The 16340-nt window shown below is 58.3% G+C and overlaps 3 protein-coding genes and 1 long non-coding RNA gene across 9 annotated transcripts; 2 read left to right on the top strand and 2 right to left on the bottom strand.

Annotated features, from left to right (window-relative positions):
- Window positions 1–248: 248 nt before the first annotated feature.
- CERCAM (cerebral endothelial cell adhesion molecule) lies at window positions 249–6715 on the top strand. The gene is made up of 13 exons (XM_066201379.1): window positions 249–479; window positions 2097–2207; window positions 2402–2519; window positions 2599–2733; window positions 2820–3024; window positions 3098–3217; window positions 3335–3411; window positions 3594–3700; window positions 3803–3935; window positions 4112–4239; window positions 4316–4519; window positions 5426–5662; window positions 6330–6715. The coding sequence occupies exons 1-12, from the start codon at window positions 271–273 to the stop codon at window positions 5658–5660; spliced, it is 1782 nt and encodes a 593-aa protein (XP_066057476.1). The 5' UTR covers window positions 249–270; the 3' UTR covers window positions 5661–5662; window positions 6330–6715.
- Window positions 6716–7912: 1197 nt separating this feature from the next.
- On the bottom strand, window positions 7913–10424 carry PTRH1 (peptidyl-tRNA hydrolase 1 homolog). Of its 5 annotated transcripts, none has more exons than XM_066201142.1 (5): window positions 10188–10351; window positions 9669–9888; window positions 9405–9504; window positions 8732–8777; window positions 7913–8322 (listed from the first exon to the last, which is right to left on the bottom strand). In XM_066201142.1, the coding sequence occupies exons 1-5, from the start codon at window positions 10251–10253 to the stop codon at window positions 8137–8139; spliced, it is 618 nt and encodes a 205-aa protein (XP_066057239.1). In that variant the 5' UTR covers window positions 10254–10351; the 3' UTR covers window positions 7913–8136. The 5 variants fall into 5 exon arrangements, with proteins under 5 accessions (XP_066057239.1, XP_066057240.1, XP_066057241.1 ...); XM_066201143.1 differs by having other exon boundaries at window positions 10215–10351; XM_066201144.1 differs by having other exon boundaries at window positions 10239–10346.
- Window positions 10425–10607: 183 nt separating this feature from the next.
- LOC136299482 (uncharacterized) lies at window positions 10608–11372 on the top strand. The gene is made up of 2 exons (XR_010723505.1): window positions 10608–10691; window positions 11219–11372. It is a non-coding gene; the product is annotated as an uncharacterized lncRNA (long non-coding RNA).
- Window positions 10842–15416, bottom strand: TOR2A (torsin family 2 member A). Of its 2 annotated transcripts, none has more exons than XM_066201140.1 (5): window positions 15245–15416; window positions 14709–14974; window positions 13439–13614; window positions 12977–13104; window positions 10842–12408 (listed from the first exon to the last, which is right to left on the bottom strand). In XM_066201140.1, exons 1-5 carry the CDS (start codon window positions 15396–15398, stop codon window positions 12164–12166), a joined length of 969 nt encoding a protein of 322 aa, XP_066057237.1. In that variant the 5' UTR covers window positions 15399–15416; the 3' UTR covers window positions 10842–12163. The 2 variants fall into 2 exon arrangements, with proteins under 2 accessions (XP_066057237.1, XP_066057238.1); XM_066201141.1 differs by having other exon boundaries at window positions 15271–15332.
- Between the last annotated feature and the right edge of the window lie 924 nt (window positions 15417–16340).

The raw sequence follows: 16340 nt of genomic DNA, 5'->3' as shown, positions 1-16340 counted from the left end.
GTGGGGACCCAACCCTGTGCTGGCCAGGGGCACATGGGGATGCCCTGGAGCATCCTCGGGGAGGGCGTCCCGGGGTGTCCCCCGGTCTCTCGCCCCCCAGCCGTGGGCTGTGCGGGGCTCTGCACCGACATCGACTCTATTTAAGGAAACCCGACCCAAAGTGGCCCCCGGGGCTTGCGGCGGCGGCGGGGCCGGGCCGGGGGCGGGGGCGGGGGGTGCGCTGAGCGCGGCGGGTCCCAGCCCGCCCCTTCCCCGCCCGCCGCCTCCGCCATGGGCGCCGCGGGGCCGCTCTGCGCCCTCCTCCTGCTGCTGGGCACCGGCACCGGCACCGGCACCCGCACCGGCACCGGCACCGGCACCGGGCCAGCCCCACCGCGCCTGGTACTCGCCCTCCTGGCCCGGAACGCGCAGCACTCGCTGCCGCACTGCCTGGGAGCCCTGGAGCGCTTGGATTATCCAGCGGGCAGCATCGCCCTGTGGTGAGGGAGCGGGACCCCCGGAGGGAGCCGGGCCGCCGGGGGGAGCGGGCATCCCGCGGTGCGGAGAGTAGCGCGGATCCTGGGGGAGGAGAGGGCTGTGGGGGAATGGGCATCTCGCGGGGAGCCGGGAAGCTGGAGTCACAGGGACCGCGGGGATAACGGGGAGCCCCGGGGGAATGGGGGGAGTAGGGGGGAAGGAGGGTCCTAGGGAGTAAGGGGAATGTGAGGGAAATGGAGAGCCGAGGGTAGCGGGGACCCGAAGGACAATGCGGGGGGGAGCTAGAGAGAGTGGGGGAACCGGGGGCTCGGGGTGATCTTGTAGTAACTGGGGCCTGGGTGGACAGGACAGGTTCGAAGGAATGGTGGCCTGCGGGGGAATGGGGATCCTTAAGGGGCAGGGACCTTCGCGAGGAACAGGGACCCCGCTGGTAGCAGCGCCCCCAGCCCCAAAATTTTAGGGGTGGCTCTGCCCAGTGTGTGGGACCCAGCAGGGAACCGGGAGGGGCTCGGGCTGCCCCACGGCGAAGGGGCAGGACCCCCATCTTTCCCCTGAGGAAGCTGTGGGGCTGATGAGGGAGGGGACCCCTGGACACAAGGGGATTCTGCATCACCAGGGACAGACGCTGCCTTCCCCCTCCCTGCAGGGCTCACCCTCAGCCTCCCTTTCCCAAAGACACCCCCAAGCCCCCTTTACCGTGCTGGGGGTTGGCTGGAAGAGGAGTCTCCTGTCTCCTTGTTGCGCCACTGCCGTCTCTCGCCTGAGCTTGTCGGAAACTTTTCTGCAGCTGCTTTTGTGGGGGAGCTGAGGCGGGGGCTGGCAGGAGGATCCTGGCAGGGCTGGGGCAGGGGTCAGGTGCCTGCAGGGGAAGGGGAAGGGGGATCCTCACCTTTACCCACTGCATCCCCCGGGAACCCCCGGCTGCAGGACCCTGCCCCGTGTTTCAAGAGCAGCCTGTGAAGCTGGGTGGACACGGATCCTGCCTTGTCCCCTGAATCCGTCAAATCCCCATGACATCGGTGCCTGGGGGATGTCCCGGGGCTCTTTGACAGGTCGAGGGTGCCAAGGAGTGTGGGAACTTGGGGGTTTGGCCCAGTGCAAGGTGGCCTCAGCTCTGTGCTGGGCTCCCTGTGAACATTGTTGTGAGGACGGGTGGGAGAATTGGGAATGGTGATGGTGCCTGGCAAAGAGAATGTTCAGGAAGGGGGATTTTTTGCTGCCTGTTGAGTCCTTTCCTCTCACTGCTGGAACAGTGGGATGCACAGGGGTACTGTGGGGTGCAGGGGGGCAGGGGGAAAAAGTGGCTGTGCTGCAATGCTCATGGTGGGCAGTCACGGGGCTGAGGTGAGGAGAAAATGTCCAGGGCTGCCACTGGGCTGCAGGGGTGAGGGGCGAGAGCTGTGGAACAGCCTGGCTGGCAGAGGCACCGGGGAAGAAATTACCAGTTGGCTTTGTCCCTCTTGCCTGCGCAGCCTTGGTTCTTTCAAATTACATGTTATGTTCCCGAACAAGTCTTTCACTGGCTCAGTCTTTTGGCCCCGTGAGCACTTCTGGTGCAGGGTGAGGTCCTGGTAGTCTCTTGATGAGGACCCCCAGAGGCTGATGTCCCCTCATCCCAGGTGTGCAACGGACCACAATTTGGACAACACGACAGCAATCCTGCAGGAGTGGCTGGGGGCGGTGGGGAAGGACTATCACTCAGTGGCCTGGAAGGTGCAAGAGGAGCCCAGGTGAGGCTGGGTGAGTGCTGGGTGGGGGCAGGTGTGGGCTGTGAGGGGCTCCTGGAGCAGTATCAACTCTCCCTGGCTGGGGACCAGGAGGAGCAAAGCAGAGTGGGGCTGACTCAGCCTGCCGGCACGAGCAGCCTGCACTGAATTAGTGTGTTCCCAGTGAGTGAGGTTAACCCCTGCCTCCCCCTGCCCAGCTCCTACCCTGATGAGCTTGGTCCCAAGCACTGGAGTGACAAACGCTATGAAAACGTGATGAAGTTGAAGCAGGAAGCTCTCACCTATGCCCGGGAGCAGCAGGCAGACTACATCCTGGTAAGGGGCTTGGGGCACTGGTGGGGTGGGGGCTGAGGTGGGCTTCTCCATGTCTCCAGAACCTGTGCTGTCTCCACAGTTCATGGACACTGACAGTGTCCTGACCAACAACCAGACCCTCAAGTTTCTCATGGCGCAGAACAAGTCAGTGGTGGCCCCCATGCTGGACTCGCAGACCTACTACTCCAACTTCTGGTGTGGCATCACACCCCAGGTACGTCCCCAGAAAGCCCTGGAGAATAAGACACCCCCACGGTGGAGGAGCCCTCTGCCATGGAGGCATTGTGCTGTGTGCTGCAGGGATACTATCGCCGGACAGCTGACTACTTCCCCACCAAGAACCGGCAGCGGGTGGGCTGCTTCCGTGTCCCCATGGTCTATGCCACCTTCCTGATCGACCTGCGGAAAGAGGAGACGTTGCAATTGGCTTTCTACCCGCCCCATCCCAACTACACCTGGGCCTTCGATGACATCATCGTCTTTGCCTACTCCTGCCAGGAGGCTGGTGAGGGTGATGGGGGTTTTGGGAGGCGCAGGGGCTTGGGGGAGCTGTGCAGCTCACCTGTCTCACCTGGCAGGCGTGGAGGTCCATGTGTGCAACCAGCACCACTTTGGTTACATCAATGTTCCTCTGAAGGCCCACCAGACACTGGAGGATGATCATGCCAACTTTGTGCACCTCATGCTGGAGGCCATGGGTGAGTGCCCACGGGTGAAGAGGTCCTGGAGGCCTCCAGGTCCTGACAGGGCTGTCAGCCCCAGCTCCCAGCAAGGGGAATCTGGGCTCCACTGAAGAATGTTTCCTCTCTCCACAGTGGATGGTCCCCCCATGCAGCGCTCCAGGCACATTTCTCTTCTGCCCAGGCCACTCACGAAAATGGGCTTTGATGAAGTAAGTGCCCAATGGAGCCACTCATGTCCCCTTGTCCATCCCTCTGGTTGTGTCCATCTCTCTGATTGCGTCCACCCATAGCAAAGCTCGAGCTCCTGTCCCCATCCTGCAGTAGCCGGGCAGGCTGTGTGTCCCCCCATGAGAACATGCCCCATTGCTGGGGCTCTCCTCTTCCTCCCTAGATCTTCCTAATCAACCTGGTGCGGAGGCCAGACCGGCGGCAGCGAATGCTGGCATCCCTGCAGGAGCTGGAAATCATTCCACGGGTGGTGGATGCTGTGGATGGCAGGTGACCATGGGGGAACCTCTCAGCCGTCTTCTGGTGTCACCCTGGGGAGGGGACTGGGAATGTCTGGGGGACACCTCACTGATGCAGCCCCTTACCTTGCAGCACCCTCAACAGCAGTGACATCAAGGTGCTGGGTGTGGACCTGCTACCCGGGTACTACGATCCCTTCTCTGGCCGCACACTCACCAAGGGCGAGGTTGGCTGCTTCCTCAGCCACTACAATATCTGGAAGGAGGTATGGGGCCACAGCGGCCATGGGGTCCCTAAGGGCCACCAGCAGTGGGAAGGGACCCTTTGAGCATCACAGATGTCTGGAGGACCTGGGGAGAAGGGGTGTCCTGCAGGGTCAGTGGCCCCAGTATAGCCCAGAGTGGTGCTGGGATAGGCTTGCACATCTGCCTTCTCCACCAGATCGTGTCCCAGAGGTTGGAGCGGTCAGTGGTCTTTGAGGATGATGTGCGCTTTGAGGCTGCCTTCCCAGCACGGCTGCAACGGCTGATGGAGGAGCTGGAGCAGGCACAGCAAGACTGGGATCTCATGTAGGTGCTGGGGGTAGGGGGATGTGGGGTGGGGGTCCCCAAGGCTGGCTCTCATGGTTCCCTGGCCACTCCACAGCTACCTGGGGAGGAAACAGGTGAACGACGAGGATGAGGCACCTGTGAAAGGTGTGCGGAACCTGGTGGTGGCCGGGTACTCGTACTGGACACTGGCCTATGCCATCTCCTACCATGGGGCACAGAAGCTGCTGGCCACCAAACCCCTCTCCAAAATGCTGCCGGTGGACGAGTATCTGCCCATCATGTATGACAAGCACCCCAAGTAAGGAGCGGGTTGTGCAGGAGGGAGCCGGCCTGGCCATGCCAGTGTGGGACAATCTGTTTCTTCTCCACTGTCACCACCTCACCCAGTTCCCCCCCTTGCAGGCGTTACTCATGCTGGAGGAAAACATCTGTAGCATGAGCTCATTCTCAGCCGGCTGCTGCCTGGCCACTGGCCGCTGGAAAATGGCCCTCTGCCAGCATGGGATGGGGGAACAGGAATGGAGCTGGGCCTTGATGTGGGCTCTGCACAGGATCTTGGCCCCATGGCAAGGGACGGGGAGCAGCCCCCTGTACCCTGGTGCTGGGGGGCTGTGTGGTCCCCTGTCCCTGGTTGGAGGTCTCAGTCCCAATTTGGAGCACTTTCATGCCTCTCCCTGGGGTGGGGGTCAGCAGTAACCCTTTTCCTGGGGAGAGAGGGGCAATTTAGGGGGTGAGTGAGCACCAGTGGGTGGGTGTCCTGGGAGAGAAGGGATTGGGAAACCCAGTGAGCAGGATGGAGAAACACAGGGATCAGGCATGTAAAAGGCAGGCTGGAGGTGGACAGAGGGACAGATTAGTGCTCTGGAGGTGCACCAGGAGCAGCTGGAAGCCCCCTGCTTGCAGGCATAACAGCACCAGACAGCCCTGTCTCAGGGCCAGCTGGATGCTGTGCCAGAGACCCACTCTGTGCCAAGAGGCAGCCCCAGCTGGTCGGGAGTGACAGGTCCTGTCCTCTCTGTGATCCCTCCACAGTCCCTGCCCAGCCTTCCCCGGCTCAATGCCTGGTACCCTACATCCCTCCCTATACTCTGCCCTGCATGGAGCCTTCCCTGGGTGGTTGGTAGGGTTTTCCCCAGTGCTTTTACTCCTCTGTGCCATGCTCTGTAAGCCAGTTCTCCTCTCGGGTCTGCTCCACTTTCTCCAGCGAGGATTACAAGCGGCACTTCTCCCCACGGGACTTGCTGGTGTTTTCGGCTCACCCCCTCCTGGTTTATCCTACTCACTATGCTGGGGACAGCAACTGGCTGAGTGACACCGAGACTTCCACCATCTGGGATGATGATGCCAAGAAGACTGACTGGGTTGGCTCGCAGAAGACTCTGAGGGACTCACGGGGCAGTGCTGGCCACCTCCACACCACGGCCCGTGATGAGCTCTGATGGTGAGCAAGGCCATGAGACCCAGGCACAGGGGACAGAGCAGCTGGGGAGCATCTCCCTGCAAGTGCCATGTTCAGATGTGTCTCACATGCCTAGCTTGTTTTTGTCATGGGGCAGCAGCTCTCCCTGTCAGACTCAATGCACTGGGAAATAGAGACCAGACTATCTCTTCCAGGTGGGGAAAGGGGTGGGGACACAGATGTCCCATGTGGGGCTGCACTGGGCTGGAAGGGACATGGGGCAGAGCCCTCTATCTCCCTGAGTCCATGCTGCTTCCTAGTCCCTCAGGTGAGGAAGGGAGAACGCTCCTTTGGCTGCTGCAAAAGTCTCCTCAGTATGGAAAGAACTGGGGCATCTCCCAGGGGAACATTCCATCCCCACTGCTTGCCCCCCTCAGAAGTGGGTCTCCTTGGGGCTGTGCATCTGTGGGGTGGCCATGCAGGCAGGCAGGCGACCAACACTGGCTCAGCCCCAGGGCAGCACAGACACAGTTAATGCTGGGTCAGACTTTCCCTGCCTGAGGTTGCTTGTCCTGGCAGCAGAACTGCCCTGGGAGCTGCCAGACCGGGGGAGGCTGGAAAACAGCCCTCCCACTGCCTCGGCTGCAGGCGTGAACACATCAGGGCTGCTCCTGCTGTGACCACTAATGCCTGTGTCCATGCCTCCTAGGGATGAGGGCTTGTGATCCAGCTGGGAGCACCGTGGGCAAGGACCTTATATTGCCCACTCCCTCAAGAGATGCAGCTGCCCTGGACAGAGCCCCACAGGGTTCTTTGAATCTGCATGTGACGAATCCACCCAAGGCAGGATTTGCCCCAGGAAAGCCTCTCCCTGCCAAGTGGAGAGACCAGAGGAGCACTGTGCTCCATCTCTGCTGAGGACACATCTCCAGGACAGTCCCAAGCAATGCCAACTGTGCCACCTCCCACCAGCATGGACTTTTGGGGAGAGGACTTTGGGTTTGCACCCGTGGTGGCCTCCTGCCACTGACCGGGCTCGTCCCTCGTGCCATGCCTGGGTGGAAGTCCAGGGAGGATTAAAGCAGACTGAGCTGATGTGCTGGGTGCTGGCATTGCCCCAAGTTCCCAGGGCATTACCCCACTGGGGTCACCTCGGTGCTGCAGGGGCAAGGGTCTGGCAGTTCCCATAGCTGGGAACTTTGCGAATGAAATCTGTAAGGGGGAAAGAGAGGGAAGGAGAGAGGTGGGGTGGGGAGGAAGATCGAGGCTCATGCTTGGGGTCTGGGTGGGTAAGGTGGGTGGCATCTTCAGGGAGTTCAGCTCTCCCCTGGGAATGGAGGTGATGGAGCAGCAAGTGGATGCCTTGGTAGCAGACACCCACAGTGAGATGTGTGAGACTACCGAGTGATTCAGGAAAGCATCATTTGGGGCAGGATGAACAGCTGCAGCAGGGACGTCCTGAAGGAAAACAACCAGCTCCAGATCACACGGGACCTGAAGATCCAAGTGGATCTACTGGAGAACAGGGAGTAGGAGACAAGCTGCCTGTTCTGAAAAGTGCAGGGTTTCAGCTAGTATAGACATGGGTGAGGAAGGGATGATAGGCTGGGGACACTTCTGCTTCCCAGCTTTTCCCCTGGTCCCAGGCAGCCTCAGTACTCCGGGAGGAGCTCAGGAGCTGGGGATGGAGTAGTAGAAGGTCTGGTGCCAGCTGGAGGCAGAGGATGGAAGTGGCAGCAACACTGTGGTATACATCAGGCAGCAAGTGTCCCAGTGCTTGTTCCAGTGCCTGCTGGGATGCAGGAGAGGAGGTGCCCTTGCTGGGTCTCAGTATTCGTGGGATACAGAGCTGGGCAGGACATGCTGGCACAGCCCAGGACTCTGGGACACAGCAGTGGTAAGGACACAATTGCCTCAGTCTGCCCTTTCCACCATGAGACGTACAACGGGTCTGTGGGAAGCCAGAACTCCTGCAGCTGTTGGAAACTCCATGGTTTTGGCCAAAATCACTGAACTCAAAAACACTGTGAGGCCAGCCCTGAAACTTGCTGCAGCTCAGTGGGAGCAACATGCTATGAGATTCCAGGCTCTTTGTGCTTGCCAGTTTCTCAACAAAGCTGAAATGCCTTTGGATTCTACAGAAGTAGCTCCTCTTGCTCCCTGTTTCTCACTAGGAGCCTCACTCCATACTGTGCTGATCGAACAGGGATGGGAACATGGAGTTGAGCTGCAGTGCCAAGGACAACCCAAGCTCGGCAGGCGGCGCATGAAAGAGAGGCAGGAGCAGGGCAGAGTCAGGGCGAGGGTTTATTTAATTTCTGTGCCAAACTGAGGTATGGAGCCTCTGCAGGCATGCAAACGGGACACAAGCTACCTGGATTGGTGTGGGGATGGAAGGAGGTTGCCCCAGTGCCCGGCCATGCTGCCCAGCTGGGCCAGCTCTGCTCCGCACCACAGGCACTCCGGAGAGCCCGCAGCATCCTGTCCAACAGCCACAAGGGTCCCTGGGGTTTGTGTCAGCCCCTGTCCCCCGGCTCTGTAGGCACTCGGCTCTGGATGTGCCCCAGCAGGCAGGTCACTGCCTGGGCCAGGATCTGCTCCAGCTTCTCCTGCTCCTCAGCACTGAATGGAGACAGGACATAGTTGGGCACTGACACATCCCCCTCTGGCCGCCCGATGCCAATCCTGAGCCGGGTCATCTCCTGCGGAGAAAGGAAGAGAGCTGGAGGAGCTTTCCCTCAAGTGTTCAGACAGAGCTAGGCAAGGTGACAGTGCTGAGAGTGAGGCTGGGCAGCAAGGGAACAGCTCCTCATGTTTTCCAGGTGGTTTCGAGTGCTTGCTCCAAGAAACATAATTTTGGAAGAGGCTTTTGCTGGGCTGTGCGGAGATCCCAGGCTCCTGCCAGGCCTGGCAGAGCCACTCAAGCTAATTGTTTCCATGTCCTCCACGGCGGCCAAACAGACAACAGCCCTCTGGGAAGAAGGGGAAGGAGAAAAGGGGGGAAAGGGAGCAGGGGCTTGTCTGAGGGGAATCAGAAAAATGGGAGTGGGGGAACAAGCCATGCAGCGAGGGGGGCGCAGGATTGATACCCTTCCAATGAGTCCCACTCACGTTGGAGTGCAAAGCACTGATGCAGGACTGGACCCCGTTGTGTCCCCTTGGGAGAGAAAGAGAAAACCCACAGTTAAGTCTGTAAGACACCCCCTCGTATAGCCCTGGAGTCTCCTGCTGCAGGAACGTGGGAATGTGGTCCCAGCCAAGGGATGAAGTCTCCATGTCCTGGTTCTGCAGGAACATCCAGCCCCAGGGGCTCAGAGCAGTTGGATGGGGGTTGAGGGAAGCAGGGCTGGGACAGCACATTCTCTGTGTGTCAGCTCTTGCCCCAGCTGGTGCACGTGTGACTGAGCACTGGGGCCCAGCACCATACCTGCCCCATCCCACAGTGGAAGCTTTCCTAGGTTAAATGTCTGCAGCCTGCCCCAGGGGCTGGCACTGGGCAGGCACTGTGGAGGAAGAGTGCTATAAAAAGCCCATGTGGTGCGGTCAATGGGCTGAATCCAGCACACAGCCGCTTCCAGGAGGCTCCCTGCCCTTCCTGCCAGGGCAGGAACTGGGAGGCTGCCCAAACAGCCAGCTGTTGCCTCTGCAATGGATCAAGCCCAGGAGAAGAGCTGAAACATTGCAAGCCTGGTGGGATGGGGCCAAGAACAGCCCATGAGTCTGTATGGGCATGTTAAAGCCTCAAACCAGCTCACACAATCAGAGAGCTGGGGCCACCCCATACCTTGCACTGCCTCCCAGCTTGATTGCCACCTTGCCCAGGGCCTTGTCCAGGTCGTCATGAACCAGGTAAATGTCTTCAGGGCCAAGGCTGTATATCTCAGCTTTGGAAACAGAAATACAACCCAAGAAATGAGGGGGAGACAGACTTGCCAGGCCCTGACTCTACAGAGTGGGGCTGCAGTGAGCCATGGAGGGCAGGGGGATGGCAGGGCTGTCACAGGGGGCTGGTGGGACTAGAGGCTTTGGGGCTGACCCAACTGCTCACCAGCACTGGCGACGCTGAGCCCATTGAGGTTCATGAACCTCCGTGGCTTGAGCAGCACCAGCTCCAGGCCGTGGACTGTGGCCAGGGCCACATCAGCGCAGCACCGCTTGTCGGCTCGCCAGCTCTCAGCCACCGCCAGCTGCCGGGCCAGCCGGTCCAGCACCTCCATGCCCACACTGTGCCGTGTGCCCCGCAGCCCATAGTTGCCCAGGCCGGCCACCTGCGTGACAAGTGTCAACAGGGCTCTGACGGGTCACCATGAGGCCCCTGCACGGGCATGATCCCCCCAGCATTTCTCAGACCTGCTCCCTCCATGCTCCCCACAGCTGGCTGGGTCCTCACGGTCTCGATCCCTACAGCATTCCCTTCAGTCCGTCTTCTCTCGGTGCCTCCCTCACAGTCCTGATCCACCCTGTTCTCCTCACGGCCCCGTTCCCCCGATTCCCCCGTTTCCCTCACAGTCCAGCTCCCTGCGCTCCCCTCACAGCCCCGCTGCCCCCCGCGCCCCCCCGCCCTCACCATGGCGCGCGGCCCCGCCCGCCCCACCAGCGCTCGCGCGCGCCCCGCCACCTCCGCCGCCAGCATCGCCCTCGGTGCCCGCGTGACGTCACACCCGCGCGCCGCTCAACGTCTCGCCCACGTCGCCTCTCTCTCCTCCGCCGCCATCTTGGTTACGGGCAGCGCCGCCATCTTTCTAGCGGGCGGCGGGGCGGTGGCGGTGTCGCCGCTGTGACAATGCTCCGCGGGCCGGCTGCTCCTAGAGGTGGTGGTGGTGAGGACGGCGAGATGAGTTAACCAGGCGTTACTGGGGGCTGCGGCCGGCCTGGGAACCCCCTCGAGCCGGGAGAAGCTCTGCAGAGGGTCCCCGAGGGACTTGCAGGAGCAGTGAATGCCCAGGACTGGGCCCCGTGTTTTGTGTGTGTTGTGCCTGTTCCATCTCCGCTCACCTGCCGGCCCTTGGGATACGCCTGGATGGGGGAACACATCACTCCTCACCTTCCCCAAACCATCCTTCAGCCCTGGGTGGGTCCTCACCCTGCCCAGCAGGGCAGAGCTTTCTTCCAGGGCACTGGGACAGTTCCCCAGAGCAGCAGCACAGCACTGTGAAACTGCTCATCTTCCAAGTCCTTCCACACTAGCTGCAGTCAGGAATCCATGTAAAGACTTCAAGTCTTTAATTCTTAAAAGATTTATTTTAAAGTTAGAAATGCATTGTATTTTTGGTAGAGGCAGAATTTTTGCCCGTCTTTGGGCCAGCTCTGGGGCAGCCTTTGGGTGGTGTCTAAAATCCCCAAAGCTCAGGGCCTGGAGCTGGAATGGTCCCAAGCACTGGCAGCTCATTTCCATACAGGGAACAAGCAGAGCTTTAGAAGGTTTGCAAAGTGTCCCTACACCCATCCCTGGAGTAGGTTGCTCCTAGCAAATGACTCTGGTTCCTCTGACCTCTTATCCTGCAACAGCACAGAGGATATTAAAATCTGGGCAAAAGCCAGGCTGTGCATCCCATGCTTGGCAGTCTGGAGCACTAATCTTCTCTAACTTGTCCCCAGGTCCCCCATTGTGACACTCCCCAGAAGCTGAACGGGTGCTGGCCCAGCCAAAGCCTGCAAGGTCTGACCAGCAGAAGGATGTACAAGGGGCTCCACAGCTCACAGCACCAACTCTGCTGTAGAAACCATCACTGAATAAAAGGAATTTTCAAAACCGATAGCAGCACTGTGGGCTCCCCTGGAGGTAGGAGATTCTTCATGGCTGGTAAAACAAGCAAGAAGTCTTTTGTTGTTGTTTTCCTGGTTTGCTACAGAGAAATCCTTTGGCCCTTTGGAAAAGATGGATGAAGGGGTTGTAGGGGAGGGAGCCTGGCTCATGGCAGATCCTGTGTTGCCCTCTCCCACATTATCCCTCTCATTTGGTGTCGAAACTGGTCCCTTTCACTGTTCACAGTGAAACTGGAATGTGGGTGGCCATAAAACTTCCTTGAAAAGAAAACTTTGTTGCCATGTTGAGGTGTTCGCAGGAGTCAGCACCAGTACTCATGTTGTGCCAAGGAGCTGAGGCACAGCTACGCTTAAAAAGGTTTTTTATAAGCTGTTAAAATGCTGTAAGGAAGAAATATTCTTCTGTGGGCTCAGAATCTTAACGCATTGGGTATCAACAGCTGCCAGAAGTGGGGAGAGCTGCGGGTGGGTGCTGCTGAGAGGGTGAGAACCTCCCTGACACTGCAGACCTTCTCAGCATCTTCCCCATGTCATCACAGATGTCTCAGGTGGTGAATTTCTTACCTAGCCAAGACTGAATCAGTAAAGTGCTTTAAATCACATAATTTGCACCTGGTCCTGCAGCTGCATCCTGAAGTGGACTCCTTAGGGCTGGAGAGAGTTGAGCAGGAGAGCACTTGTGCTGTGGAGAGTGATACACCATTCCCACTGCTCATCCCACCAGCATTGGGTGTTTTCTAGCTCCATATGGATTTGGAGACAGGCCCTTGCCAGTGACTAGAAGAAAAAACTGATGCGAGAGGCCACTGTTTTGCAGCCTGTTGATGAGAATAATTTCTCTTCTTCTGGGAAGTAGGGGATGCTGTCAGCCACTTCCTGGACGACACCCGGGCGTACCTCAAGGCCTTGCTGGACAAGCTCACTGATGACACACTGTTTTACGTGGTGGTGCTTCAGCGGGAGGAAAGGCACAACCAAGTCAATGAGATGTTCATTAATGATCCCAGATTTCCAGAAGCCACCTGCACAAGGAAAGGAAGAGAAGGTTTTACTTTCAGGGAGTCTCTGCAGTCCCTGCAATTCAAAGAGCTGCTTTGTGTGAAGTCAAAATACTCTGCTGAAGAGAGATCTTGCTGGTTTTGTACAAGGAGAGGGTTGAACCCATCATTTGTCACCTCCCCCCCAAACAGACTTGTTCTCCAGGAATGGAGGGATTAGCTTGTCTAGTCAGAATTTAGGCTCTGCTCCCTGTGCTAAGGGAAAAGCAAGGAGATCCAGGCAGGCAATGGGGATCGATATAGCTCAGTGCTGTTCTGGCAAGTGTGCTGCACTGTCTGCCAGCCCCCAGCTGCAAATACACCTTGTCTCCAAAGAACTTTGCTAAATATGGCAACAGGTCTGCTGGCTCAGAAGCTGGTTCACTTGGGCATGAAAACCACAAGGGGATCGCAGTTCCAATCCCTCAAAACTCCCTTGTCCCTTTCTGGCTGCCTGGGAGGTGGCAGGTGGTGTGGGTGGCTTCCTAGAACAGGCCTGGCTGCCTGTGCTGGGCTGTGGGGCTACAGGAGGAGCTCAGCTCCATGGACTCACTCTGAGGGTTTTCAAACACGGCCTTGGAGATGGCTGGCTCCAGGTCCTGCAAGCTGATCTCCTCCCGGTCCTTGCGGGCATGCCACAGAGCCAATGTCACGTTGTTGATCTGCTCCCCTCCTGCATTGCTGCACGAGAATGAGAGGCTCATCCAGTGTGTACCCAGGAAAATGGTGTCTCAGGTGGCACCTGACACCCACCAGCCTGCAGAGTGCAAGCCAGCAGCTCCCAGCTGCCTGGCCCAAAATAACTCCTGTAGAGGCAGCCAAATAACATGCAGAGGAGGCTTTTCCCCACTCTCCAGATCTGTCTGTTCACAGTGAGATAGCATCTCTTGGCAGTTGTAGAGGCCCAAGGCTTGGAGAAGGAAAGGCGAAACAAGTGTGTGCCCTGCAGTAGGTGTGACCTTTGCCCAAATGAGCAGCAGTCAGCTGGAAGGCCCCATGGAGAGGCCTCTCTCACCTGATGAAGATGAAGATGGCTTTGCGGTAGTTGGTCCCGTACACAACCCACGAGGGTCCCAGGAACGGGATGATCACATCAATCAGGCCTGGGTGCATCTTGTCCATCTCATCAAAGAGAAATGCTGACCGTCCACAGTTTGTCAAGTTCCCTTGGATCCAGCGCTTCAGGCTTTCCTAGGAAAAACACCCAACAAGCTGTAAGGCAGTGAGAGGGCGAGGAAGGCTCAAGCACACTAGAGTAAAGGCTGAGGCAGGAGCTCAAGCAGAGCCAAAGGTGATGAGAGCAGCGTGTCCCTGCACAGCACCACACACTTGGAGCTCAAAGACCCAGTACTGGGGAGGCCCCTTTATTCTGGGCTTCATACAGTGGCTGTTTACTGGCTTTTTTTAGCCCATTGTAGGTCTCTTATAACAGATTTAAAGGAGGAGGCAGCACACTAAAGTTGGAGATTCAGACTCCTACAGCTCCCCACGTTCTTCTCATTCCCTGTTGTATCTACACAGTTCCCAGCTTCTTGCCAGCTCCTGTTCTGATGCAGAAAAATGTGCCTGCACTGACCCAGAACAGCCCTTTATCATGGCTGAAGGTACTTCCCAGCCCACCCAAAACCACTCACATTGCCTGGGGGCATGGGTAACTCCTAACTGAAGCACTTCAGCCAGGAAGGGATTTACTTTTCCAAAAGCATTTCCTCTAAGGACACAATACAACAAATAACTTCTCCAAACACACAGGAACTAAAGGTCCAGGTGTGCTGAATCCCCACTCTTCTGAGAATCTGGCATTTTGATTTCTCTCTTTTCTCAGCACTAAGAGACAGAATGGCACCATGGAGAGCCTGGAGCTGCTGTTAGGGAGCTGTGTGCTGTGTGAGGAGGGGATTACAAGTCTAGTGATATGCAGGTTTTTACAGCCATCAGGCTGTTTGGAAAGCAGTCGGAAAATTTTAGTGCCTTTCATCTAAGCCAAGCACTTTTGTTTGTGCGTTCAAAAAGCTGTGTAAATATTTAAGAATGAGAACATGATCAGGGCAAGGACTGCTCTGGAGAGGACGAAAGCAATAACTGAGTATATCACGGTTACTAGTGGATCCTTCAGCCAGTGTATGGAGCCACTCACTCAGCTGTGTTTGTCTGAAAGGGTAAAACAAAGAGCTTTTATTCCTACTGCACTTCGGGAAACAGCTTGAATGCATATGTCCTGAGGATCAAGACAGACATAGCCAAACCCCCCCAGTCAAGTGGCAGGGCTGAGCGGTGTCCCTTACCTTGTACTGCTCTATCAGCTCAGCGTGGGGGAAATGCACTATGGGGGAGAAGTGGTGAACATAGGGGCTCTGGAGCCCCCTCTGGAAGAGGTAGCGGATGAGCATGGAGCTCACGTAGGTTTTGCCTGTTCCTGTCGAGCCGTGGAAGGACATCACGAGGGGTTTCACTGGATTCGGGTTCCCCAGGAACTCCCTCAAGCCCTTCATCACCTGCTGCCTCACCAGGGGCTGCCCCACCAGATTCGTGGCCAAGTCAAACTCCAGACCTGAAACGAAGGGAAACCAGGACTTGGAGAACGCGGGTTGTCACGGGTCGTCCCGTCCCTGGGGCCGCCCCGCTGGGCCGTGGCATCCCCGGTTGCCGCACGGCCGAGAGACCCCGCTGCAAGGGACGCCCCCGGGAAGGCTCTCCTGGAGACGCGCTGGCTCCCGGGATCCCCTCGCCTGCTGCCTCCCGGCCTCGGCGGCTGCGCGCCCCGCGCCCCCGGGGGCCCCCGTGCCCCAGACCCCCTTCCCGGCCGGCCGCTCCCTCTGACCGCGCAGGTCGGGCCCGAAGCCGCACTCGCAGTCCGCCGAGAAGCCGCAGCGCAGCGCCCACAGGTCCCAGGCGGCGGCGGGGCGGGCGGCGGCCGCCAGCAGCACCAGCAGGACCCGGACCGGCACCGGGGCTGGAGCCGCTCCGGGGGCCATGGCGGCCGCGGCTCCCGCACCGCCCGCACTACAGCTCCCAGCGTGCCCCGCGCGGAGGCGGGGACAGGAGGGGAGGAGCCAGAAGGGGCGGAGTCAAATAGACGGGGCTACGGGAAAGAGGCGTGACCATGGAGCAAGGGGGCGGGGTCTGGCCTGCATCGCCCCGCCTCCCACCTGGGCCGGGTCCCTGTGCCCCCCTGTCCCCTCGTGCCTTGGGGACCCGGGACCCTCTCGAAGAGAACAACCTTCTGAATCTCAACAGGGGCAAATGCAGGGTCCTGCACCTGGGGAGGAACAACCCCGAACACTGGAACCTGTTGGGGGCTGACACAGAAAGCAGCTGTGCAGAAAAGGACTGGGGGTCCTGGTGGACAACCTGCCTGTGAGCCAGCAGGCCCCGAGGGCCAACAAGGCCAGTGGGATCCTGGAGTGGATTAAGAAGAGTATTGACAGCTGGTCAGGGAGGTGATCCTGCATCTCTGCTCAGCTTTATATTCATATAAAGAGATTATATATATTTATATATATATATATATATATATATATATATATATATATAAAGAGATTATATCTCTGTCCTATTGGATATATACATCTATATATCTATATATCTATATATATCTCTAAATCTCTAAGGGGGCTGCCAAAATTATGGACCAGGCTCTGCTCAGTGGTGCTGCGGACAAGAGGCAATAGGTAGAAACTGATGCCTAGATAGTTCCTGAACACAAGGGAAAAGTTCTTTACTGGGCAGTGACCATGCACTGGAACAGATGCAGATGGAGATCCAGAGAGGGCATGGAGTCCACAGGGAGGTGGGACCAGATGATCCACTGTGGTCCCTTCCAACCTGAACCATTCTGTGATTCTGTGGCACCACACAGCCCTCCTCAGAAAGGCTGTCACTGGGCCACCAGGGGGTCTGGGGCCAGGTGGGGCTGG

This window comes from Chamaea fasciata, unplaced genomic scaffold (assembly GCF_029207755.1).
Source record: "Chamaea fasciata isolate MVZ Bird 193981 ecotype frontalis unplaced genomic scaffold, bChaFas1.0.hap1 SCAF_20, whole genome shotgun sequence".
In the NCBI taxonomy this organism is placed as follows: domain Eukaryota; kingdom Metazoa; phylum Chordata; class Aves; order Passeriformes; family Sylviidae; genus Chamaea; species Chamaea fasciata.
Note: the sequence above shows the minus strand (reverse complement) of the source record. Positions and strands in the feature narration are given on the sequence as shown.

Coding starts and splice junctions, on each gene's coding strand:
- TOR2A (XM_066201140.1), bottom strand. CDS start 15,398: ATGGCCCCCGGAGCGGCTCCAGCCCCGGTGCCGGTCCGGGTCCTGCTG. Junction 14,975..15,244: donor CTTCGGGCCCGACCTGCGCG/GTCAGAGGGAGC, acceptor CCTTCGTTTCAG/GTCTGGAGTTTGACTTGGCC. Junction 12,409..12,976: donor CGTGTTTGAAAACCCTCAGA/GTGAGTCCATGG, acceptor TTCCTTGTGCAG/GTGGCTTCTGGAAATCTGGG.
- PTRH1 (XM_066201142.1), bottom strand. CDS start 10,253: ATGCTGGCGGCGGAGGTGGCGGGGCGCGCGCGAGCGCTGGTGGGGCGG. Junction 9,505..9,668: donor GCTCAGCGTCGCCAGTGCTG/GTGAGCAGTTGG, acceptor CTGTTTCCAAAG/CTGAGATATACAGCCTTGGC. Junction 8,778..9,404: donor AAGCTGGGAGGCAGTGCAAG/GTATGGGGTGGC, acceptor TTCTCTCCCAAG/GGGACACAACGGGGTCCAGT.
- CERCAM (XM_066201379.1), top strand. CDS start 271: ATGGGCGCCGCGGGGCCGCTCTGCGCCCTCCTCCTGCTGCTGGGCACC. Junction 3,025..3,097: donor CTACTCCTGCCAGGAGGCTG/GTGAGGGTGATG, acceptor CTCACCTGGCAG/GCGTGGAGGTCCATGTGTGC. Junction 4,520..5,425: donor ATGTATGACAAGCACCCCAA/GTAAGGAGCGGG, acceptor CACTTTCTCCAG/CGAGGATTACAAGCGGCACT.